This window comes from Jaculus jaculus, chromosome 2 (genome assembly GCF_020740685.1).
Source record: "Jaculus jaculus isolate mJacJac1 chromosome 2, mJacJac1.mat.Y.cur, whole genome shotgun sequence".
In the NCBI taxonomy this organism is placed as follows: Eukaryota; Metazoa; Chordata; class Mammalia; order Rodentia; family Dipodidae; genus Jaculus; species Jaculus jaculus.
The window spans coordinates 110,437,127-110,464,006 of NC_059103.1; the positions used below are offsets into that span (position 1 = coordinate 110,437,127).

General features: G+C 39.4%; 1 protein-coding gene across 11 annotated transcripts in view; it reads right to left on the bottom strand.

The window, feature by feature from the left end:
- Window positions 1-647: 647 nt before the first annotated feature.
- Window positions 648-26,880, bottom strand: part of LOC101610248 (THO complex subunit 2-like) — a 36,661-nt gene continuing 10,428 nt past the window's right edge. For 2 of the 11 annotated variants that reach the window (XR_006635661.1, XR_006635662.1), the window contains exons 4-8: window positions 20,135-25,520; window positions 15,552-15,695; window positions 7,993-8,159; window positions 6,405-6,618; window positions 648-2,570 (exon numbers count right to left, since the gene is read on the bottom strand). Coding sequence is in view for 2 of the 11 variants with exons in the window: in XM_045142498.1 (XP_044998433.1) it covers window positions 20,482-25,251 (4,770 nt within the window). In the remaining 9 variants the exon portion in view is untranslated. 11 annotated transcript variants of the gene reach the window in all.

Consider the following 26,880-nt stretch of genomic DNA (forward strand, 5'->3'; position numbering starts at 1 on the left):
CTTGCCCCTGCACTCCTGGGGGTAACCCTGCACCCCAACTTCCTGGAGGTAACCCTGCACCCAGCACTCCTGGAAGTAACCCCAGTTCATACCCTGGTTCACAGGCAGCCTTGTGTGGACTCACTCTTTGGTCTATTTTCAGTGCCCCATCTGGGTAACTGGCATTTGTTCATGTTCCCCAGAAGCCAACACAGTACCTTCCTTTTCCAGTCTTCTCCACTCTATTACTGCTACTGCACAAACTTCCCAAATAAATCATTTGTCTTTGTCTCCTGGACTTGGGTTATAGCTCCAAAGGAACTATATAATATGATATCACATAGCCATATATTTGGTATCTGATATGTATATTGGGCATATCTTTTCCATTTTTATTTTGGACACAGAAAGAAAATGTACTTTTTTTTTTCAAAGTCCAAGACACTACTACTAATAATCTGCTGATAAAAGATATATTACTCAACTGGGCATAGTGGTGCACACCTTTAATTTCAGCACTCAGGAGGCGGAGGTAGGAGGACCATTGTGAGTTTGAGACCACCCTGAGAATACAGAATGAATTCCAGGTCAGCCTGGGCTACCATGAGGCCCTACCTTGAAAAACAAACAAACAAAAGATGTATTACTCAACAGCTTTCACATAGAAAATAGATAACTCTTCCATCTTTATTAAGTAAAGTGTTTGGTATTACACAATTATGAAACTTGATTTTGAAGGGAAGACTTATAATTAACATCCTAATTATAGCAATACAGACAGGAAGATGATAAGGATAAAATTAGGACTGAATTTTCATAAGTATAAAAGAAAAAAATATGAAGGACTCGTGTAAAAAGATTTACAGGTGTTATGAAACAGTATAAATATATGTATCATCAAAACCTTTCTCATGACCTTAATGGACATATACAGCACATGGTCAGAACATACCTATGGAAACAACATGAACATATAAACCCAACATGCCTTGTATACAGGCTTGAGTACAGAGGATGAATGAGCTTCACTAATACACTCAAAGGAAAGGACTAAGACAAAGCCACATGGGAAGTGTGGTAAAACCAACAAGGCTCACTTTGCTAGAAGCTGACTTAGAAAGGCCTGTCTGTTCATACTTTTACTGCTGATATACTGTCACATTCTAACAATTAAGCCAACAAATTGAGAACTTAAGAGACTACATTAAAAGCAGAGTTGTCTTTTACTGGTTCTCCAAGTGACAATAAATCACCAGCACTGAACTGTATCTTCCTTATACTAGTAGTTCTCAATATGTTTAAAACATTTTTTTTAATTGAGAAAGATTTTATCACATAAAGTTGTTACGAGCTTCTCCTAATAAAACAACCCCATTACTGCAAACTATTAGGGCTGATGCCTTCTGATAATGGATGGACTTTAAACCAAATAAGCCTGCTTTTAATTAAACTGAACTTTATTGTATATTGAATTTCATATGAATGTAAAAAGCTCCCTTAAAATCTTGCTTAAAATGAACACATTTGATTCATTAAAACTTTCAGTGAATACTAAAAATTGTACTAAGTTTGTCCCACTAGGTAACTTCTAATACTAAATTCAGTTTCAAATTAGGTTGAAACATATGGAAAAGATAATAAGTGGAAAAATCTTGACACTAAACAAATTATGGAAACAATTCAAACTTAGTGACAATTTAAGGCTTATTTTAATTCTATGTTGTTATTAGACATAGTATTTTTTCTTATAACTGACCTCTGGTGATTTTCTGAGGCCATTTTGTAGCTAAATAATACAAAACCTAAGTGACAGAGCCCCACAGACATGAGAAAACTACAAAAAAGCACACTACCTCAGCCATCCATACAAACTCTAGTATAATGGCCATATACCCATGCTGTGATTTGGAGTTCATTTCCATTTTGTTTTTCAGGAAAAGTTCACCCAGGAAGGTGGTTGAAATCAAAGGCTGTTTTCTTATAAGAAAACTATGTATTAAGCTACCATACCAGTTGCCTCTGAGGGGAAATGCCCTACTTTCCCTTTGCACATTGGATAAAAATCGCAATATGACTTATATGGCTTAACTTGAACCCAGACATCCCTGGCAGTTCTCACATTACAAGGCTACTTCATTGTCACCTGGGCACACTTCTCAATATTCTTTATAGAGCCACCCCCCTCCAACCTTAACTCAGTATTTACATTGTGATACATGAAAAAAGTTTAAAAAAAAACCTTTCATCAATGGGTTGTTTATATAAAATAAAGTGCAAGAAAATTACTAACTGGTCACAAAGACCAGTGTCATATGGTATTCAGGCACATAAGTAACTACTTGTCATAGCAAGTTGGGACAGTGACTCTCAGTAGCGTGCACACACACTAGCACATGTGGAGAATTACACATGGACATCAGCATCCCACCTCCATCTCCACCTTCCAGGCCCTCTGTAGACTGGGAGGAGGAACAATGCTGGCTTCTGCTATGATGCTTATCACTGTTGTGTGTACCCATGTGCTTCCAAGTCTTCCTGGGTCAGCTGTTCCTTGTTCCCTGTGCATCTCACTGTCAACACCCAGTCTTATCCTGATGAATGGGATGGGAGGGGGAAGACAACAGAGTGTTAGTAGCAGGGTAAAACATACTTTCTTAAGAAGAAACTGCCTTAGGAAATATAGGGGCTAAATAATCTGTTTGTAGTTAGGTAAAACTGGAGAGAGACACAAAATAACAGCAATTTTGAGTCACAGGAGTAACTGCTCACTTAACTGCACTCTCCCCAGGGACAGCAGCACCAGCAGGGAGGAGGATTAAGAAGTATACCTTCAGATTAGATTTTGGTCTGCAGTTACTGAGGATGAGAACATTACCAAGTAAGGAATACCAATTCCAAAGAAAACAGTGTCACCACTATATATGTTCTTCACAAGGGAGGGTTGTTTTTTGTTTTAAACCAGGGAGGGTTTTTAAGCTCATGGTCACACACCTTGGCCACTGCTACTGCAGCCTCCCTGTCCGCTACATCTCTTCAGTTTAGCTCAAGGATGGTTAGCTCTGAGGTCATTATTTGGATCTCGAACACAATGCTGCTGATGGGAGTGCTCCACACAGTCTGTCCACTCCTCTCATCAGGCTAGGGGAAATCACAGTTCCGAGAAACAAATGATCTTGTCTTCTCAAATGGAAATGCTATGATGTATTCTCCTATACAGTATGATTATGCAAAACAGTTTTAAGTATTTTTCAAATCTTAGATACATGTTCTTATGGGCTGGAGTGGGAGTGCTAACTGACCTAAACTTTCTGCTATGAGCACCATATCTGAAGTCCTCAAAATTTATGCATACCCCTTTAGTCAGTGTTGCATTTTAAAAACATTTTCCACAGAAGCTTATATGCCTGTATTTTTGTTACAAAAATATTACTGAGACTGTTGTTTTTGAGAATAGCTATGTTATACGATTCATAGGACACTGATAAAGTATATAATTATTCATCTTTTAACAGAATACTAAGGCAACAGCATGAATTTTATTGTGAGAAAATATGGAAATATAATCATGTTAACATTATATTAAAAATAAAACAAAGCAGCTAGAAAACAATATGTTCTCTTATCCCATTAGTTTCTATATAACATTTTACATAAATGCCTTAGAAACATGTGAGCTGGAGGCTTCTTGAATGGAGCATGGGAGTTTTGTAACTCCCCACTGAACCAACTGCAGTGCTAAAAGTAATTTTTAAAAACCCAGTCATAGCGTTGGGCATTAAGCTTAGTGGTAGAGCAGACTGCTTGCCTGCAAGTGTAAGGCCTTGGGTTTGATCTTCAGCACCAGAAAAAAATAAAAATAAAAATAAAAACATTCCTTAAGCCAGTTATGGCCAGGCAAGCCTGTAATCCCAGTATTAGGAGGGTAGACAGAGAAGAATCACTGGGGCCAGTCTGACTGAAGTGGCAGCTCTGCATTCAGTGAGACTCCCTGCCAAGGAAATACAAGCATAACAGTGACTGAGGAGGACACCTGACATGAATATGCATAAAAATGTGCATACATCATATATATTAACTTAAAAAAAATCACTAAAAACCCAATCACCTTAATACTCAAGAAGTTTTTAAAGGTTATACAGCAAAAGAAAAGCACTTATTAAAAAATGTACTAAATTTCAATAACAATTAGACTATGTTTTGGTATTTAAGAGGTATTTTAAGAAATACTATTTCAAACTGGGTATGGTGGTACACACCTTTAATCCTAGCACTCATGAAGCCAAGGTAGGAGGATGGCTCTGAGTTTGATGTCAACTTGAGCTATAGAAGGAGTTCCATATAAGTCTGGGCTAGAGTAAGACCCTGCTTCAAAAACAAGAACAAAATAGTTCTTTTGCAAAATATATTGAAAACCACTATACTTTCAAGACAATCACCAAATTTTAAGTGGGATAAACTAGAGATGCAAACCCACACATGCATAGTAAAAGAATAGAATGATAAACTGTATGTGTATATGTATGTATGTATATGTATATATAGAGATATCTAACAGGAAAGAGGAATATGGGGGCTGGAGAGAAGCCTCAGTGGTTAAAGGAACTTATGTACAAAGCCTACCGGCCCAGGTTCAATTCCTCAGTATCCATGTAAAACTACACGCACAAAGTGGCAAATGGATCTGGAGTTCATTTGCAGTGGCAAGAGGCCTCGATAAGCCCATTTTCTGTCTCTCTCAAATAAAAATTTTTTTTTTAAAAGGAGGAAGATGGAAAAGAACTATACAGGGATGAAACTTCTGTATCTTATATGATTAAATTAATATCTGAAGGGGTTTCCTATAAATTAATATATGGTCAATACTTGAGCAACCACTAAGAAATTCAGTGAAAAACATCATTAAAATAATCAACATGTTAAAATACTAAATATTCTCTTAATGTAAAAGACAGCAGTAATGTAGAAACAGAGAACGAAAGAGATTGAACAATTAGAAAAAACTGAGCAAAACATAAATTCAACTATTGTAATAACAAAAATTAAACTGCCTTGACAATGTAATCAAAAGCAGAGACTGGGGCTGGAAAGATGGTTTAGCGGTTAAGTGCTTGCCTGTGAAGACTAAGGACCCTGGTTCGAGGCTCGGTTCCCCAGGTCCCACGTTAGCCAGATACACAAGGGAGCACACGTGTCTGGAGTTCGTTTGCAGGGGCTGGAAGCCCTGGCGCACCCATTCTCTCCCTCTCCCTCTGTCTTTCTCTCTGTGTCTGTTGCTCTCAAATAAATAAATAAAAAATGAACAAAAAAAATTAAAAAAAAAAAAAGCAGAGACTGACAAACTGGATTAAAGGTTGCTTATAATTATATGTTGTCTTCATGACATATAGTTTAGATTCAATGTTATAAATAAGTTAAAAATATAAGGATAGCAAAAGATATCATGTCAACAGCAACCATAAGAAACTGTGGTGGCTATTTAAATATTTAAAGCAAAAAGATTAAGAAACATTTATTACACTGAAAGAGAGAAGGGGAGAGAGATAGACATCTTAGAATGAAAGCAGTGTCTTAACTACTAGGGAATACACAGTAATAAACATATATGCACCTAGCAACAGTTTCAACATACACAAAGCAAAACCACAAAGAACTGAACAAGACTATAGACAATTTAAAATGGCAGAGTTGGGCTGGACAGATGGCTAAGCAGTTAAGCGCTTGCCTGTGAAGCATAAGGATCCTGGTTCAAGGCTCAATTCCCTAGGACCCACGTTAGCCAGATGCACAAGGGAGCGCACAGTTTGTTTGCAGTGGCTGGAAGCCCTGGTGCGCCCCTTCTCTCCCCCTCTCTCTCTATTCCTCTTTCTGTCTGTCACTCTCAAATAAATAAAAATAAACAAAAAAAAAATTAAAATGGCAGAGGTTAGTATCTGGCTTTTGAGATATTTTTGTAAGAACCCAGTAGAACATCAACAGGGAAACAAGAAACCTGAATAGTAGTGGAAATCAAAGGTGAGTAATTTAAAGAATTACTAGCCAGAATAACTGGGTATCTCCTAGTAAGTTCTCACTTTTGTGTTTACTATGACTCATGCAACTACAATGATAATTAAAAATTGTAGAACCAGCTGTGCTAAGATTATAGCTCAATAAGCATATTTATAAAATATAATTTTAGCTATATCATAATTCATTATTTACATATTTATTTTGCTCCACTCTTCAGTTAGTTTAACATTTTTGCATTTGTGCTCTTCTGTTACATCTTTATATATTATTGTGTTCTTTATACCTTCTGGAATAAATAGGGACTCATGAGACAGATGGGGGAAGGGCAGGCAGGCAGTTAGCCAATGTTACCATTTAGTATAGTATGGTACATAGCTGGGACTGAATCCCACCATGTACTCGTCAAGTAAACTCACCTGTGCTTTCTCCAAGTCTTCCCTCTTCATCTGATAATCATGTTCAGTCAGTTGCTGGTCTCCATCTTGGTTGTACTTTGTGGATACTTAAATCTACATCAGTACAGCTTTTCTTGAATATTTTAGACACAGATGAGTTCATTATTTTGCATGATCCAACCCAAACACAGAGACATCAAAATAAGAAAGGCTGTCCAAGACTTTAATGTTAGCCCTATTGTGAAAAAAGAAGAGACCTGCCTTAGGCAATTCTCCTTTTGCATTTGCTTTACCTTTCAGCTGTAGTAGTGACAACTGTAAACCAAGTATCTAGGAAAAGTTAGCCACTCAACAAGTGATTATGGAAGAAATCAAGTGATGAAATGAAAACCACTTTATATTTCATTGCTGACTGCCCTAGAATATCTAAGAATTTTAATAGTTCTTAGTACCTAGGAATATAAACCATCAATTAATTGCTTATTTTTCATGTTATCTCACAGTAAGAAACCTCTTTATATATGGTAAGTATGTTTACAAAACCAGTGAAGTATGAATGAGTACTTTTAAGTAACAAACTAGAGGCAGGAGTGGTGGTATATAGCTCAGTGGCACAGTGCTTCCAAGGCATGTGTGAGGCTCTGGGTTGATCACCAACTCTAAAGTAATCAAACTAGAGGAAGATTTTGCTTTAAGCAAGGCAGTTTGGGATGGCAGCAGGACTTGCAGCCTTCAATTCTGCAAAGGAAACTCAGTAATTTAGAGGAAAATATTTACTTTTTCTGTGACCTTTTTTTTTTTTTTTCTGCCTGTCTTTTGAAGTAGGATCTCACTGTAAAACCTGGATGACCTGGAACTCACTCTAATCCAGCACTGAATGGTGATCCTCCTACCTGGGATTAAAGGCAGGCCACTATGCATGGCTTAACCTTTATATTTTCTTTTATCAAAACATTAAAAAATTTTCATAGTGTTAGTTATAGATTCAAAGAAACATACAAAAGTAAAACAAAGGACCTGGGGAGATGGGTCAGCAGTTAAAGGTACTTGCTTGTCAAACCTCCAGCACCCATACAAAGCTGGATGCACAATGGTATATGCAGGTTGAGCGAAGAGCATCTGAAGCTTGTGGGTGAGCAGCTACTATGACTTTCCTTGGCAGTCTGGCAGTTCATTTGCAGCTCAAAGAAAGCAGAGCACACACTTCAAGGCTGTCCTCTAACCTCCACACATGTGCTGTGGCACACACCCTACCTACAACAAATAATTTTTTAAGTAAAAATATAAGTGTGCTAAAATGTTAAAATATTAGAAACATCGTATTTTCTTAGTGAAATATATGTATATATACACATATATTCAGAGTATGAATAGTGGTTATGTTTTTCTAAAATATTTCATTATATTCCTCACATAAATGAACTGAATGGATGGTAAGCTGTCATATTTCTTCTTAAATATGTATCAGCTCAGCTTTTACATATTCATTGCTATTTGTTCCTTTAGTATATTTGCTGGTGTCATTTCTTCCAAGACACCTACAACATTCTTTTCATTACAAACCTTTTCTTTTTTATAAACTGGCCCTCACTAGTGTCTGCTTGTTTACCTGGACCTCCCATATGACGGCAATGTCCATTTTCTCACATGAACGTCTCTTGGGCTGGAGACTACCAAGTTTGATGCCCCAGAATCCATGTAAAAAGCTGGCCATGGTCTTGTACTTCTGTAACCTAGGTCCATGGGGTGCAGAGACTGGAGAATCACTGAGGCTTGCTGATGAAGGAGGAATTGGAGAAAGACAGCTTTTAATAGGCAGTCAGTCAGGGACAAAGGCCCCAGGAGAACATGAATGCCACCTTGTCTACCCTGGAAGGACTAGGACCTGCATCTGATCTAGTCTCATTTCAGATGGCTATGGACAATTCTTCATCAAGTTTCCTGCTTCTTCCTCAGCCCAGCACACCTGGGTGGATTGGCCCCTCCTGAGTCAGCCCCTTGAGTCCACCAACCAATCAAGTCTATCCCTTATATAGTGGAGCCTAATGATGAGGGTCATCTTAGTCAGATGTTTAATCCATAAAGGAGCCTAGCACGTGTGTGTAACTCTTTTGGTCCTTTTCCATTCTCCTGGCAACTAACACACTCCTTCCTAGAGCTCTGATAAGCTCGCCCCCTTCTTGGCTAAGCTGAGAAGGAGGTGAGGATTTCTTATTTGACTGGGCATTTTCCTGCTTGCTTCCTACATACACTTTTTGCTGGATGTTTTCCTTTGATCTTTCTCTGAGTCCGAGCCCTTTACTATCCTAGGTCATAGTCTTTCCTGACTTCCTAGGAGGGTATGAAGAAGGTGAAGGTGATCTCTTGGCTTATACTCTAATGCACTGCTTTCCGTGTGTGTGTGTGTGTGTGTGTGTGTGTGTGTGTGTGTGCCTTCTTGGAAGTTGATTCTCTCCATTTTCCCCCTTCCCCTTTCTAGATGGGCAAGGAGAATTCACTTCTGGCTTCAGTCTTTCAGCTAGCCTTCCCCCTGGATCCTAGTTCTCCCCAAAAGAAGCCCCATTATCCATAATCTGCCATTCTCAGCGTCTGTTTTTTCAATTCTTTATTAATCTGGGTTCTGCCACTTGATTGAATTTAATCCCTCCCTGGCCCAAAACCCTGTATCACTGAAAGACAGCAGCTTCAGGTTGGCGGGGAGACACACCTCCCCCAAAGAAATATTAGATATGCAGTTAAGTGCAACCAAATTTCTCCCCTGGCCTCTACACATGCATAGAGCATCTGCACACATACATTATATAATACCTTTCCCTCCATATCACACATGCAATAAAAAGAGAGGGAGCAGAAGGAAGAAGGGAAGGAGGGAAGGAAGAAGGAAGAAAGGAAGGAAGGAGAAAAAACAGCACTTTCTTAGAATGGGAATAGAAATTTCTCAGGCATCCAGGATGTGGTCTTAACCCAAGCACCTTCCTTAACTTTTATAGCTGCCCTGGGTCAGGGGTAAGATGTAAATGACTAGATATTTTCCTCTAAAATGGTTTAAGTGCTTAGTGAGTTCTAAGAGCTGGCAGCATCTGAATAGAATCATCCCTCAGTTCATTCTCACTAGGAACCAAGGTGACAGCTAGTTAAAGGCATGGTCAATATATAGGTGCTCAGCTCTTTAGAGTCAAAGATATTGCTGACAGCTGATTTCAGGGCATAAATCCAAGCTAGCAACATATTCGTCACTTCTCTAGGAAGAAGAACATTTAATGAATGTCTGTTATATTGCAACCTACTATTTACTATGAAGTAATTTTCAGATAGATGTTGACTGGAGAAGTGATTGAAATAATGCTCATTTATGTAGGACATCTAAAATAATTCTACAAATTTGTGATTATCCTATCTTTCTGATAAGATGTGACAGAAAAGCCCTATGCATCTTTATAATGAATGTACACATGATTCTGGCTTTTAAAGTCACAGTGGTCAGAGGATGTAATTCTAAAAAGGTTTAAAAAATAAGCACTAGGGCTGCAGGGACAGCTTAGTAGTTAAGGCACTTGTATGTGAAGTCTAATGACCCAGGTTCAATTGCCCAGAACCCATATAAGCCAGATGCACAAGGTACTGCATGCATCTGAAGTTCATTTGCAGAGGCTGGAGGCCCTGGTGCACCTATTCTCTCTCTCTCTCCCTCTCCCTGCCTCTTTCTCTCTCTCTTAAATAAATAAATACTATTTAGAATAGGTGTAAAAATACGAGCTGGTTTATTCATTTTTCTTACCTTAAAACTTTTTCTTGTTTTAAATCAGTATTTTTTAGGGTGTTGGGGATTGAACCCCAGGCCCTGCACATGCTATGCAAGGTCTATCTCAGACACTCAAAAGGATACTTGCCAGTGCTCTCATTCTACCTCAGACCTCCTGAGAAATGGTGGCAACTGGCAGTGTGAGGAAGCAAAGGTACTCAGGGCCAGTGAGGATACAAGAAGGGGCAAGCCAGGGCTAACAGTGCTTGCAGAAATGGCTGTACTCTCTCACACCCAGAGGTTCCTATAGTCTAAATGCTTTCCCCCAAACCCTTTCCTTCTATAGCTTTGTTGTTAAACAGCAGGGGTGCTGCTGCTGGCGCCAAAGCTGGTGGGCTGTGCCAGGCCTAAGGAGGGCACTCTTGCCTCCTGACTGCAGGGGCTCTATCCAGGGAATTTTTATTTATGGCTAAGGGAAAGGAACTTGTGCCTCATGTTGCTTAAATTAGAAGAAAACAGGTTTATGATTTGTTTATTTTTATGTATTTATTTGAGAGCGACAGAAAGAGGCAGAGAGAGAGAGAGAGAGAGAGAGGGAGGGAGAGAAAGGGGGGGGGGAGAATGGGCATGCCAGGGCCTCCAGCCACTACAAACAAACTCCAGATGCGTGTGCCCCCTTGTGCATCTGGCTAACGTGGGTCCTGGGGAATCACACCTCGAACTGTGGTCCTTCGGCTTCACAGGCAAGCACTTAACCGCTAATCCATCTCTTCAGCCCCCAGTGATTTTTTTTTACCAAGAAAGAGTTAAAATGGAGAAAAACAAGTAAAATAAGAAAAATCTATGTAATAAATATATAAGAAGCACTGCCATTTACTATGCATCGTGTATACGTGGACAGCTTTATGTACTTGCTTTGAATCTCCACAATGTGCAGATGTACTGGTATTATAGCTGCAGAAGTCACTGAGGCTGAGAGGGAGACGTTGAACCACCTGTGCCTAATGGCAAAGCCCCATTAAGCACCACTGGAAACAAGGCTCTGAGGAGACTGTCCAGTCTATGCTGCACAGCCATGAGGAGCAGGGATAACCTATAGGGTGGAAATCTTGGTTATGAGGTTATGAGCTATCTTGCATGCTACAATGCAGAAGAAAGCTTGAGAATATTTTGTGCAATCCAAATAACCTTTGTATACTCTAACAATGATTACTTTTTCTTAGCTGATAACGCTGCAATAAAAGAACTCAAAACTCCCCAAGGTCTGAGTCCAATTTCAGTCTTCCTCTGTCCCCCAGTGCTCAAACTTCAATTTAGACTCTGAGTCTTTATGCATATGGCTCTGAATACTAAAGAAAGATGCATGATGCTGGCTAGTCACAGCTTAGGAAAGCTTATGGTGGCAACATGTGACCCTATGGTTTCTTTCTTGCTGGTTAAGGTTTCTGGACTCATGACCAATGAACTTTTCATACCTGCTTTAAGTCTGGGCTGCACAGTCTAATCCTAGGGCTACTGGCTTCTGCTTGGCACCTAGCACCCCTAGATTAACATGTATGTGGAAGATCTAGAAGTCAACCATAGTAACCTTGCTCTCACATGTGATCTGAGCTTGCACTGGCAGCTATGGCAGGTGTAGCCTTCATTGCCATTCTCTGTCCCCTATAATGATGGTCAAAGACCCTTCCTAAAAAGGTTGTCCAGACCATGGCCAAGGTGATTATCACAACAAAGACCCACATGGCTGCTGTTATAGTGAAAATATCTACTTCACTTTTTTCCTTGGGAAAGATTTCCAAAGCCATTCTTGAATTTTTGTGCTGGTGGTGGGGATACACTTAAGTGTCCTTCCACATGGATCAGGTGAGATGAGGAAGCAGGTGGGTGAAGAAGTAACTAAGAGTATTTCCCCTTTATAATGTGTTATCCAGTTCAGAAGTTTTGTCTACACAGGACATGTTTATAAAAACATGAATTTATAATAACAATAGCATACTAGCATATTAACTTTCCTCATTATTTTTCCTCCAAAATAGGGAGCAAAATAAAAGATTATGTTAGTAAGCTGTTAAATCACTCCCAATTTACTTTGGGATTATCCTCCATTGTCTACAAAAAAACCTTTCTTTTTATATCTGAATAGGAACTTGAGGAGTCAGTGGTTTTAGTTATTTTGTTAGCTCCTACCTTTCCAGTGTCTACAGCAGTGCTAGTACATAGTGGGTAGTCAGAAAATACTCACTGTTCATCATTTTAATGTAGTGAAACCAAGAACTCAACATGATTTGAACTGTTATAGTGTTCTTTTCCAATAGTACTAATAGCTGTGCTCTTCCCTTCCCATAGCTCATAGGAACTAAACACCTGCCCACTGCCTGAAACAATGCTTTACATTCACACTGATGGCACTGATCTTTTGTGCTTTAGTATAACTGGAGATTTTTTCTGGAAATGTCCATTTTATAGATGTCACACTGACAAAGTGAAATTATGTATTTAATCTCACCATCTTACTATCTACATCTTATTCTTTGGTTTTTCGAGGTAAGGTCTTACGCTAGCCCAGGCTGACCTGGAATTCACTAGTAGTCTCAGGGTGGCCTCAAATGATCCTCCTACCTCTGCCTCCCGAGTGCTACAATTAAAGGTATACACCACCATGCCTAACTACAATCTACATTTTAGAATGAAAAATCTAGCTCTATAAGAGTTTTCAAAGCCCTCAGCCAGGTATTATTCATCATTACCTATATTATAGGACTATGGTTATACCTGGAATCTTCCAGAACCCACACAGGCCAGGACTATGACAAACAAGAATTCCTCTCCTTTGCTGGGTGTGGTGGCGCACGCCTTTAATCCCAGCACTCGGGAAGCAGAGGTAGGAGGATTGCTGTGAGTTTGAGGCCACCCTGAGACTCCACAGTGAATTCCAGGTCAGCCTGGGCTAGAATGAAACCCTACCTCGAAAAACCAAAATAAATAAATAAATGAAAAGAATTCCTCTCCTCTGTCAAATCTCCTGTTCTTTCTTTCCTAATTGAGGTGTTGGAGTGTAGGGATGAGAACTGAAAGCCTAATCTTGTACCAGCCTTGGTGTGAACTCAAGGGAAAGAAGTGGCCTCTGTGTATCATGTCATTTCTAGCTTACTGTGGCCAAGAACCTGTCAACCACTTGTAGAGATTTAGAAAGCAGTGTGGAAGAATAGAGGAATGTGTGGATAATATTTATCCTTAAAATCTTGGAAGTGAAAGACACACAAGACTACAGTCATTTGCCAGACATCAGCCTTCCTAATTATCATGGGAATCATTAAAAAGCTCAATAATAACTGTGACCAACTTTCACTCACTTTAGTAGAAAGTACTACTTGATTTAAATGATACTGTCTTCAAAGTAGTTAAAAATAAATGTCACAAAAGTCCAACTGGCTGTTAGGTTTAATATAAAACATACAGTTATCATGGGGATAGGTCCTTGTTTTGTGTGGAACAAATGTAGGCGATCCATGTGAGTGATGTTTGAGTTTATCCAGTATGTTGCCCAGTGTGTTAACTTTGAATCCTCCTTCCTTGCTCTACTTTCTCTATCTCTCCATCTAAAGTACTATATGGTTTACCGACTTGTTTATTGTCTGTTTTCCATTCTATCTTGCTTGAATGTAGTAAGCCCTGCTTGGACAAAGATTTCTGTTTCTTTCATTGATCTTTTCCAAGAGCCTAGAACAAACTTGGTGGCCAATTAATGTTTGATGAATGAATCAATAAACAAGAATTTCTTGACAAGCCTATGGAATCTGTCAGTTTCCTTGTTGTTTCTGAGTTGCCCTGATGGTATCATCACAGGGGTCTGTGGAAGAACTCTGCCTACCTTGGGTAATTATTAAGCATGAAAAAGTGCCTGGGTAAAGACACTTTGATTGTGTTCTAATAGCAGGACATCATCTGAGAGAGGAAAATTCCAGGAAAGGAGTCAAAGTATGAAACCTAGAAAAATGATGATGGTGTACACAGTTGTTATCATCCTCACGATGGATGAATGTAGATGTTAGAAAAGCAGTGCTTTTTCTAAAAAAGATTGCAAAATTTAGGTGGATTTAAGATTGGATTTAAGGTTCTTTATTACTTTTTATTTTTTAATACTGGGTCTCATATAGTCGCTGGCATGCTTCAAACTCACTGTGTAGTCAAGGATAACCTTGAACTTACATAATGCTGGGTTGGAACCCTGGGCTTTGTGCATGCTAGGGAAGAACTCTACCAAATTATCTACAACCATAACACCTAGATTTAAGGTCCTTTTTAAACCATAGTATCGTAGGATTACAAATCCCTTCCTTAAATACTCTCAACTACCAAGCCTATAGTTTTCAGTATTCTTCTGTTGTCTACCTGAATCGCTACATTAGCACCTACTATAATCAGCTACAGGAAAGGTATTTATTTCTGGTCCAGCTCTAGAAAAGGATATGCAGGCAACTCCCATGAAAGAGAAGGGACATGAGTCTTTAGTACACATCTGACCACACCAAACAGTTTACTGTTGCTGTTGTACAAAGAAAAGTCAACAACAGTGGATTAGGTTTCTTGGTGCTTTCCTGAATCCAGCAATCTGGGACAGCTGTTTCCTCTCCAGCACTTGACAAAGCCAGGTTATATCCAGAGCCACTTTAAATGCAATTATTTTCTAATGGTAACTCCTCTTCTCTTCTCCCATTCTCTACCAATTTCAAATGTGTAGATCCAATAAATTAAAAGGGGGAAATGAAAATAAAATGATATGAACTCATGGGATAATTTCTGGCACAAAGATAATCACAAAGATAGTAAGAAAGATATGGTTAATACAAAGTCTTATCACTGGGTAATACACAAAACATGGTGCTTCATAAATGTCCTCTTATTCAATTCTTAAGAGTTACTGACCTCAGCTTAGGAACGAAGGTTCTGAGGCTTAGTGACATCTCCAAACTTTTAAACTTTTATTTATTTTATTTTGAGAAAAAGAGGTAGACAGAGATAGATAGATAGAAAGACAGAAGGGGGGAGGGGCAGAATGGACATGGCAGGGCCTCTAGCCACTGTAAATGAAACTCCAGACACATGTGACACCTTGTGCATCTGGTTTACATGGGTACTGGGGAATCAAACCTGGCTCATTACGCTTCGCAGGCAAGTGCCTTAACCATTAAGCCATCTCTCCAGCCCTAGTTCCTAAACCTTTGAGGTTAGGCAAGACTTCACACCAGGGTTATCTGACCACAGAACCTTTATCATCAGTCTTGAGTTTCCATTGCTTCCTTCCTTGGTAACTGTCTGACTTAGGGACTAGATGACTCAAAACCACCAGTAAAAATTACAGATAAAGGAGACAAGTGCTTCACTTTCCAACCTCCATTTTTCCATGTAAATGAGATGGCACTTACCTTAGGGGTGTTCTGTGATTACACACCTTTGAACAGGGTCTGGCATGAGAAGGAGCTGTACAAGTGTCTCTTATCAATGGTGTGAGACGAAGTAACATAGTGGAAAAGGTGCCACAATAAAGGATGGCTTAGGTACTCCAGGAACTGGGGAAAGGAAGATTAGAAAATATGAACATTGGCATAACCTGGGAAAATTATCTTTCATGAACATTCAGTACATTTTCTCTAAACCTGTTGACTTTTACTAAATCTGGACCCAAACTAAGCTAAATAGTGTGTGTACTGGATAGAAGACAAATAATCTAGTCATCAAAAAGCTGTTTACCCCAGTGTAATTTAACAATTATGGATTCTGGGCAACTCAATTACCAAAAGAAATTTAGATGACCTGACAGAATTAACTTCACATTGTTAAGAAAAGGACTCTGTCCACAAAGACTTACCTAGGGCAAGAGGACACCAACAGACCCACCCTTAAACAGCCCCATTTCTTTAGTTACTCCAATAATCCTAATAAAAAGTGCCTTCACTAGGTGAAAAAGATACTTGAAGCATAGGTGCCAAACAGAACAAATATCCCACAAATATGCCTATGTATAAATGCAATCATCACCATCAACATAAGTTTGAGGGTGGGCTTTATAGCAGAGAATGGCCTCCCAAGCTCACACTTTAGATACTTTAACAGAAATACAGAATGGAGGGAAGAAGGAAGATTAGAGTTCCCCAGCACACTTCTGCATCTCAGAAACAGACTGAAACAAAACCACAGGTGGATGGCTGCAGGGACAAGCAGAATGGCATGGAAAGGCAAGGGGATAAAATGGTAAACAGAAACAAGTGAAACCAGAAATACTGGACCTTGGTTTTGTGAAAAACCCTAGCTCTGGTACTTGGCAACAGGGTAGGAAGGAAAAGAGAAGTTTCCTTCCCCCATCCTGCCATGGGTCCTTCAGCTAAAAGGAAACCTTGGCCTCAGGGAAGGGATAGAAATACCTACACAGGGTCCTTCAGCCAAGAAAGGAGACCCTAGCCAGTGGCATAGGTGCAGAGTCTGGCACCCTGTAAAATGACAGTCTGAATGAGATCTATGATCTGGGAGATAGGTCTTCTTGCACTTCCTAGTTGCTATTAAGTGCTAGGGTGGAAACCATCTCAAGAGGGGATTTATCATCAAATTTTAAGCTGGGGGAATCAGAGGCCCCTGAGTTTTATATATCTCAGTCTCATAGCCCCTGATCTCCACTGGCTGTGAGTGACTACCCTGAAGTCATTACAGGCTTGGTCTAGATACAGGTCTATGTGTATGGGACAGAAAGGACATTTTGAGAAATGTGGCTGTATCGCTAGGAAGAGAAGTGAATCCAGCTGTGTGTAGAAAGAAGTGGAGGCTGGGCTAGAGACCTGTATGGCAAAATCACAGGGCCACTTCCATCAGTGCAGATTGCTTTGCTGGATTCCCTTCCCACTCAGTGCCCCAGTGGCATCTGAGGGAGTGCAGCTTTGCTCAGCCATTTCCCACATCCAAGGATGTTCTGCCAGTGAAGTGGGCAAATGTTAGTATAATGGATATGTGGTTTTGGATTTCCCCATTCTCTAATATACTAGTGATTTCCAGTGACTTAGTTTTCTCCTTGCTTAGAACCAACAGCTTTGATTGAACTTATTTTACCACTTTAAAAAATCATTGTTCTTGTCTATCAACTGATGAATGAATAAACAAAGTATTTGTAAAACAAGCATTTTCCCCCTGTTTCTTTTTTAATTTTGTAAGGTTAAACTATGATACAGACCAGGTGGCATAATATTGTTACTATATTATTATTTATGGCTTACATTTAGGTACTGTGTTAGAATCTGTAATGACTGAACAAACGACTGAGCTGTGTTTTATTTGAGCAGAATTTGAATGTGCTTTTTTATCAGAAAACTTGTATCAGGAGCTAGGGATACATCCTGTCATCAATAAAAATTAAACATCGCTGGGTATGGTAGTGTATGCCTTTAATTCCAGCACTCAGGAGGCTGAGGTAGGTAGGAGATCACCATGAGTTTGAAAATAGTCTGGAGCAAGAGTGAGTTCCAGGTGACACTGGGCAGGAGTGAGACCCTTTTTCCGGGGAGGGGAGGGAGAAGCTAAACACAATTAGTGGAACAGCACAGAACCACCACCACAACAAAAAGCCTTCCTGGTCCTTAATTTCCTAAGAGATTACTGGTCAGTATTTATTGAGCCATTAAACACAGGATGAATCACAAAACTAGGATGTAGGAGTGACTATCTCACTAGAAAAAAGTCCCTTATTTTCATTCTGTAACCATGTGACCAAATATTTTAAGCATCCTCAATCTCATTTGCTTCATTTACAAAATGGAGCACAGAAGTAGCGCTTACCTTATAAGGTCTCTACGGGGATTAAATAAGCTAAGATATATAAAACATTCAGCCTGGTGTAAGGCATATACAAGGTTTTCTATAATGGTACTTAACCCTTCTTTGAAGGTAGAATAACTTGTTTTCTATTTAACAATAACTGCAACAACGCGCCTTAGCTCACTTCTCACATGATTGTAAAAGCATAGCAGGCCCTGAAAAAAATGCAGAAATGAATTATCCTCTCCTTTGTGCACTGAATTTATGATACCAAATGAATAATTTTCAGGCATCAACAGGCAGTTTCAAGTCATTTGCAAATACTTTTCAGATGCTCCCCATTGAAGGGGTTTCTCCACAAGGATATAATTTTAGTAATGACTTGTGTTATGAGGCAAGAATAACTGCTAAATGACAAAAACTGCTTAAAAATGTTGGCTCAATTATACATTTTTCTTTATGTATTGATTTTTTCAAATATTGCACAACAAAAAATTTCAAAACATGATTATTACAGAATGTGGTTAAAAAACATCCCATTTGGGCTGGCGAGATGACTTAGCAGGTAAGCTACTTGCCTGTGAAGCCTAAGGACCCGGGTTCAATTCCCCAGTACCTATGTAGGCCAGATGCACACAATGGCACATACATCTGGAGTTCATCTGCAGTAAGCTAGAGGCCTTGGCATGCATTCTCTCTCTACATCTGCCTTTCTCTCTCAAATATATAAAATATTAAACAGTTAAAGAACTTCACATTTGCTTAACATTGTTGTCAAACTTTAAATTAATGCTTAATGCCTTAAACTGTATTGAAAAAATACGTTTCTCTCTCTCTCTCTCTTTTTTTTTTTTTTTTTTTTGGTTTTTTGAGGTAGGGTCTCACTCTGGTCCAGGCTGACCTGGAATTAACTCTCATCTCAGGGTGGCCTTGAACTCATGGCAATCCTCCTACCTCTGCCTCCCGAGTGCTGGGATTAAAGGCGTGCACCACCACACCCAGCTCATTTCTATATCTCTTAAGACTAGAGCTAGAAGAAACCTTAGAAAGTAATCACACATGAAATGGAGATAAATAATTTATGTATCATTTCTATACCATCTTGACATTATCAATTTTAACTGTGAGTACACTGACATTGAACTTATTTTACCACTTTAAAAAATCATTGTTCTTGTCTATCAACTGATGAATGAATAAACAAAGTATGATACACATTCATACAATGGAGTATTATATAGCCATAAAAAGGAATGGAGAATTAATACATATTAAAACATGGATGCATCTTGTAAACAGATGCGTGGTGAAAGAATCCAGACATAAAAACCACAAACTTGCATGATTTCATTTATATGAAATGTCCAAAATAGACAAATCCACAGACAGAAAGTACATTAGTAGTTTCCAGGGATTGCTGGGAAGAGAGGATTAAAGCGGTTCTTATCATGCATGGCGCTTCATTTGCAGATGAGAGAAAAACCGTTGAAATTATAGACTGTGTTGATGACTGCCCAATATGGTGAGTATACTAAAGACCACTGTGTACTTTAAAACACGGAACTGTTTCATCTTAGGTGTGTATATGTGTGGGGTACATGAACTCATTATGTGTGCATGTGGAAACTAGAAGTCAGTATCAGGTGTCTCAATCCATTACCCTCCTTTCTTTGAGAAAAGGTCACTCACTGAACCAATTTGGCTAGTCTATCTACCAGCTTGGCCCTAGGATGCCAGTCTCTGCCTCCTGAGCACTAAGATTATATAGGTGGGCCACCACCATGGCCCAGCATGTAGGTGTGTATCTGCACTCAGGTTCTCACACTTGCATAGCAAGCAGTTTGACCAACTGAGCCATCTCCCCAGGACGTAAAATGGGTGAATTTATCTCAACTTTTACATTAAAAGGGCAATGTTCTGATAAAGAACACAGGTTGTTCATATGGCTATCACATTGGAATTACTGGACAAGGGAATTTTTGATGACATACTTAAGGACCCCCATTAAATAACATTGCTGGTGCTATTTAAACATATAAAAAGGATTTTTCCTAAGAATGGAAATTAAATTTTTTACAGAAGCCAAATTCCTCAAGTAACACATCCCAATAAATCATCCTAATGTTGTCACGGTCATAGGAGTTCTACCCACAAAGACAGCCTTATCTATTAGCATTAAGGAACCCATACTAGGAGGCGATTAACTCACCTTTCTGAGAAAGTAGGATGAATTAAAACTCAGTTGGTGAAATTTCAGTAGATGTCATTCCTGGGTGGCAAATCTCATGTAAAAACTATGTGCACAAGGAACTTGCAGCAAGAAACTGCCTGGAGGTGAAAATAATGTTCTAAAAACTATTGACTTTGGAATGTCTCAAGAGCATGGTAGTGTATATAATCATCTTCTGATTTAAAGCAGATTACTGTAAAATGGACAGCACCTGAAGTTCTTAGTCATGAGAGATCATTCTGAGTGCCCTGCAGATCTTAGGCATTCTCTGCTAGAGAACTTCAGTTTATAGAGGCCTGTCCATACCCTTGGTTTTTGAGTCTTCATTATCTGTGCTTGTCCGAGGACTTGTGGTGCTTCTTCTCCTCCTTTTCACCAGAACTATCCCATTTCTCTTTTTTCTCTATTTTTTCTTTATCATGTCCAGATTCCTTTTTGCCAGTGGAAATTTTCTCCATCTTCTCAGATTTCAATGAATCACTACCTTTTTCTTTGCCTGAGGATTTCGACTTACTTTTCTCCTTGTCTTTCTCACCTGGATAAGACTCACAAGGACTTTCACTCTTGTGTTTTGGAAACCCAGCTGCTCCATTTTCCTCTTTCCGTCTTTTGGGCAAGTCTAGTGGCATTTCACGGTCATTATTTGAATGATCCCTTTTCCGCTCTTTCCTATCTTTTTCATCTTTTTTCTCTTTTTCTTTAGATCTTTCCCTTGACTTGTCCAAATCTTTTTTGTCCGTTTCTCTCTCCTTACTCTTGCACAGTGGTGGAGGAGTATGGTTAAGGTAGAGCTTTGCTGAAGACTCCTTGAGTTTGATGAGACTGTCCTTTATCAAGGAGGAATGTGAAGGAGGATGGTTATCAACTTTGCGGCGTTTCTGTTCCCTTTCAGGCTCTGCATTTTCTGATCGGGGAACAAGTGACTTCAAGGACCCAGAAATTGGCATTTTATCTCCTCCTTTAACATTTTCTTTTGACTTCATTTCTTTTGTTACATCTCTTTCTCTGGGTGGCTCTTTTTCTTTGTCCCTTTCTTGAGAAGACTTGGATTCTACATTGGGGATGAGGACCTTAAATTTCTCATCCTTATCTTTTTCTTCCTTCTTGAACTTTTCCTTCTCTTTGTCAGACTTAGGAGTTCTCTCCTTGGTCTCTCTTGCCTTTTCATCCTTACTTGGCTGTTCATCCTTTGGTTTTTCTTTACTTTCTTTACCAAGTGCCCTCGTATCTGTAGTAGTAGCAGCTGGGGTCTTTTCTTTTTTTTCTTTTTCCTTCTCTTTCCCTTTTTCCTTGTCATTTTCTTTAACAGCTTTGTTGTTAGAACCACTATTCCCACTGCTTGAATTTCCTTTTGGTGTGACATTAGAAGCTTTACTAACAGCCTTCACAGCATACTGAGATCTCTCCCTTGATCTATCAGCCTCCTCAGCACTGCTCTCATCTGTTTTAGGTGTACTTCCTACAGATGAAGGTGGTCCACCAGCAGCCCCGTTTTGAACAGTGGCAGCAGCATTCCTTGGAGGAGGGTCTTTGTGATGAAACTCATTTTCAGGTATCATGTGTGCCTTCCTATTTTTCAGCTGCCCAGAGTACACCATTGCTAGTACATAAAGATCTGGCTTCTTTTCTTTCTCTTCTTGGCAGATTTTATGTACTCTCCTTTCCAAAGCCTGACCTAGATTTAAAACTTTTGGATACCAAGGAAGTATTTTTGTTAGCACAATTAAGATATTCCTGATGTGAGTATATTCGCCTGTTTCAAGGCAATGTACTGATGCCTTGGTTAGTTTGTAATGCCATTTGTGTACAACATGTCGAAAATTTTCATAATCTAGTTGATCAGCTTTATTTCCACCATCAAATCCAGTTGCTCGTAATATAGTAAGGAATCCTGGATAGTTTCCACATTCCTTTTCATATGTGGCTCTGTCACTATGCCACCTGGTCACAGTCTCTAACATATAGCATAGAAATCTCCCATATCGACTAGCTTCATTTTCAGTAAAGCTAGCGACCATGTAGATTATGTCAGAGAAAACACGATCATAGCAAAGAAGTGTGGAGAAATTTGGTGTCTTCTGTTGATGTACCAATTCAACAAAATGAGCACAGTAAACAGAATCAATTGCTGAAAAAATGCACCGAGGAAATATGCACATCTGTAGAAATTTTGTGATGGTTTCATTTTTGGTTGATTTTGCTAACAGCCAGTTGTCCTTTTCCAATTTCAGTCTCTGTAAAACTCTCTGTACATGTTCCATCTGTTTCTTTTCTTCTTCAAGAAGCTTGTCTTGAAGGGCAGTACAACGTTCCTTCTCTTTTTTCTTCTTATTTGGAGGCATTTCCTGATTGTCATCAATTGCTTTCATCTGGATTTTAAGTTTATTGACTTCTCGTTCATAACTGGTATGTGGAACTGCAAGGTCATACATTGTTAATGACCAGAATGTGGTATAGAACTGAGGGCTAATATCTTCCCAAACCTTGGAAATGTGTAAGGACACCACTGCTTCATGGACCGGAGACATCACCATCTCACATGATGTAATGTACTTATGAACTTTATGTTGCTGTTTACTTCCTTTTTCTGACTTTTTAAGTTCATCATACTTTGATGAAATATGGTGTGCATACATTGGCCTAGACAGAAAAAATGCTGCATCATGGGGTGTATGAAATTCATTGCAGAGCACATCAATTGAAGGCACTCGCTTTATATAATCCTCTGTGCTTAGATTTGACGCTAAAAATCGCCCAAACTGTACTAAAGTATCATGGCACTGGTCATAAAGCTTTCCTATAAGTTTCAAATGTTTCTCTCCTCCTTCTTGAAAGATTACTCCATTCCTCTGCTGAGCCATAAGTAAACAAAGAGGAAGAGCAAGACCATGGTCAAGTAAAGCATCCTTTAATCTCTGAGAGGATTTTTTAGTATTTCTTATCTGGCCAAAATAACCACCCTCAGCTTTTAACTGTTCGCCACCAGTCATAGCCTCTAACTGATGCATTGTCATGTCCTCTGTAATTTCTATTCCTGACATTTTTTGTACCACTTCTTTCAATATAAGCAGGTCGAAACTTTTCCCTGCCTTTAGCTGATTGGCCACATATTGAAGAAGACCCGCAAGATCAATTGGATATTTACGAAAAACCGCACCACAGAAACTAGCAAGACTTTGAAGCCAGCTAGAGATGGTTGTATCATCATGTTTCATTCTTTCCTTTTCTGGGTTAGCTAAAGCTTCAATGATACAATAGGCCAAGACATCATAATTCAATGCAGTGAGGTATTTCAATGAGTCTACTACAGGTGTTATTAAGTTATCATACTTCTGTATTTGTGATAAGATATAATCAAACAAAATGGTTGGATTGCTGTGGCTCAACTTCCCAATCTGTCTTCCTGAAGGCTTCACATTTTCTTTGGTCAGACGCTTCATGATATATTTGGCTCTGTCTATTGTTTGAGCCTTAACTTTTACTAAAAGTGGATGGCTATTGTAAGTATCATTCTTCCATTGGCCATATAAGCGATATCTATGTTGATAAGGAAATGTTTTAAACATTCCCCATAGTTCCTCAGACATACAAGCATTGCAGTCCATCAAAGAAAGAGATGGAAGTAGTACCTGGTCAGTTATGCTAAGCAAACAACTAAAGATAACTTCCATTTTCTCTTTATCTTCTTTTTTACTTCCCTCAGACTGAAACTCCTTCATAAATGACTTTCCTATGCGCACAAGTTTTGCAAATAAAATGGGATCATGAGAAAGGTAAGGACCAAGGTAACAGAACATACTAAATGTATCTCTCCTTAAATCTTCAAAGTTCTCTGCTTGCTTTGGTGCTCTCTTGTTTTGTAAGGCAGTAACAAGTGAGCCTTTAGCACCTTTAGGAACACCAACTCTTCGGTAGAGAGGCTCAATAGTTATGTGTATAAGCCTGCAAATTGCAAGGGCTATTACTTCATGTGAAGCTGCATAGTACGGAGGCATCTGATCCATGATGTTCTGTGCATGCTGCCAATCACCGATCTTCAGCAAGGCTTCCAGCAAACCAAGTTTTTGATTTTCAGGTGCCTTCTCTACTTTATCATCTTTTTTCTTTTCTTTCTCTCGGTCATCAGTTTTGTCAGAAGGCAGTATAACCATAGTAAGTTTTCTAACAATCTGCTTAGCTTCCACAATTTCTCGTTTATACTCGTTCATAATGCAGTTATCAGTTGGAAGAAGATGTACGTACAGATCATCTAAGTCAATAAGATTAAACTGCAGAAGTTCTGCCGCAACTCTGTATAAAGATGATGGAGTCTCACCATTTGGTTCCTGGTAAAAGTTGAATTTGAACCCAAGAATATGACACAGTGTTTGTGGTTCACACATACTCAAGTAAGATTCTAATAAAGATATAAAGAAGTCATGATATTCTGGCCTGCATTCAAACACTTCTAAAATGACATCCAAAACTCTATTAGGATCCAGATTAAAGCAGCCTATTAATGATTTGAGGATCTCTAAAATTAACTCACTAGTAATATTTCCAGAAAAATCTTGTCCCAGTTCAGCAATCAGCTTGGCATAACCTTCATTTTCTTCTCTTAACAAATTGAATTTCTGCTGCTTATAAAACAGTTTGGTCTTGATTTTAACTGACTTTTGATTGAACTGCTGTGATTGTTTGATCAGGCCTAATGATTCCAATGTTTCTGGATCCAAGCGTTCTTTTAGCACTGTGTCTGAAACTAAATAGGAGCATGCTAATACCAACTGTGTAAAATAGTCTCTCTTGCTCTTTTCTTCTAAACAATTTGTCTCAATATCTAAGATGCAGAATACATCAGCAAGAATGAATGGCATATCCTCACGAAATTCACTAATGTCATGAAGGACATTAGATGCTTGCTCATACTTTAAATGTCCTTTAACGACATAGTACGACAACTCATAGAGAGCTTGTTGAAAATCTCTGTAAGCGGAACTGTCACAGCTTTTGCTTTCACTGAGAAACCGGCATAAACGCAAAAACTCGCCTCTCCCCGATTTCTCCCAGTTCCTTATCCACTCGGCGGGAACCACCACAGTTGCGGTCGCCGCCATCTTCCTCCCGCTAGCAAGAGCCCCGGATGTGGACGTCGTGCGTGTGCCAGGGCTCGCAGTACGCAGGGTCAAGGGGGAACACGCCCACAGGATGCCGGGAGCTGCGCGTTCTCGGGAACAGGCCGGAGGGGCTTTGCAGTCCCAGCACCAGAGGGTACGAAGAGCCTGCCACCACCCAGGTACGGTCGGTACACACTGGTTCAGGCGTCAAGTGCCGTGTTGCCGTCCGGGAGTGGTAGTTTCACACAGGAACTCACTGTCATAGGTCACTGGAATGAACACAGAAAGAGCCAAGTGACTTTCACAAAGGAATTCACACAGGGTTTTTTCAGCCAACAGTCTCCCCAGGGGGTCTGCTACTGATGAGTGGGCAAATGCTCAGTCTTCTCTCAGTTATGCCTTCCTTTCCCCATCATTCCTGTAGAGTATCCCTAGCTCTTCGGTTTATAATAATACACAGTATTCACAATGACATATGTGAACCAAAACTAACTCCAACAGACAACTGTCTCCTGGGTCAAATCCTGTGGCTGTTGATGCTGGTGTGTACCTCCTCATGCTGTTTGTGCCTGTCTGCCTGCCTTACATTCTCTACAATGGCATTAGCAGGCTCTTTATCCCCCAACACTTGATTCTCCATTCCTCTCAGTCATGCTCTTCCTGAGGCTGATCTCTACAGACTATCACCTGAGATTCTTTGCTCTTTGTGGGCCAAGGAAGAAATCAGGTTTGTTTCCTTGAAGCCAAAGTTCCATTCTCTACCTTCTAGATATAATTTGGCAAATAATTGTCTAGCATTGGCCACAGCTTCTGGGAGAATCTCTTTTCTTGTAGCTAACACCAAGTTTCTACCATGCCATTTTCTCCACTGGAACCCTCAAGCCTACAGTGGTAACCTTTCACTGTCTTTTTCTGCCATGGTGGTTCCCTTACCCCTGCCACATCTGTGAGTAGTCCCCTCATTCAACTTTACTTTGGGTCACCATCTTTTTTTCCTTTGCCTCCCACCTGCTAATCAAATCTTGTTTGGAAACCTCTAATCCAAACTACCTGCCATGAACACTCACTCACTCATCATAGTGAGTGGTCTATGAAAGAGGCTGGAGAATAATTGGAAGGGTTTATGTGACTTGCCTTTCTGAACATTAATTTCCTCTTCCCTAAGATAAAATAATTAGCTATCTGGGATTTTCTGGTTCTCAAATAAAAGTAACTAAAACAATCTACGGCAGTCACGATTTCCATTAGTGAGGCAAGAACTGGTTATGATGTTTGTCAAAATTTAACCTTCCTTCTATAAGAGCTCACAGTGTTCCCAGATGAGCTACCTGCCCAGCTCTCATGCTTTGTAGAGCATTTTTATGGACCCAGAGTCAATAGAAGGGTGAAGGTGGTATGATTTAAATGATTAAAATGAGTACTTTCAATTAATGTGAAATTAAAATGTACTTTGGATGGATCACTGAAAGAATATTCTGGAGTGTTTTATCTATGAGTTAATTGCTAAGGAATTTGATAACTTAGCATTCCTGACTTCTAAACATGGTATAAGTTACATGCAAATAAAATACTTAAGTATTTTAGCCACTGATTTAAAAATTTCCCTTTAGATTCAATACTGGCTTTTGC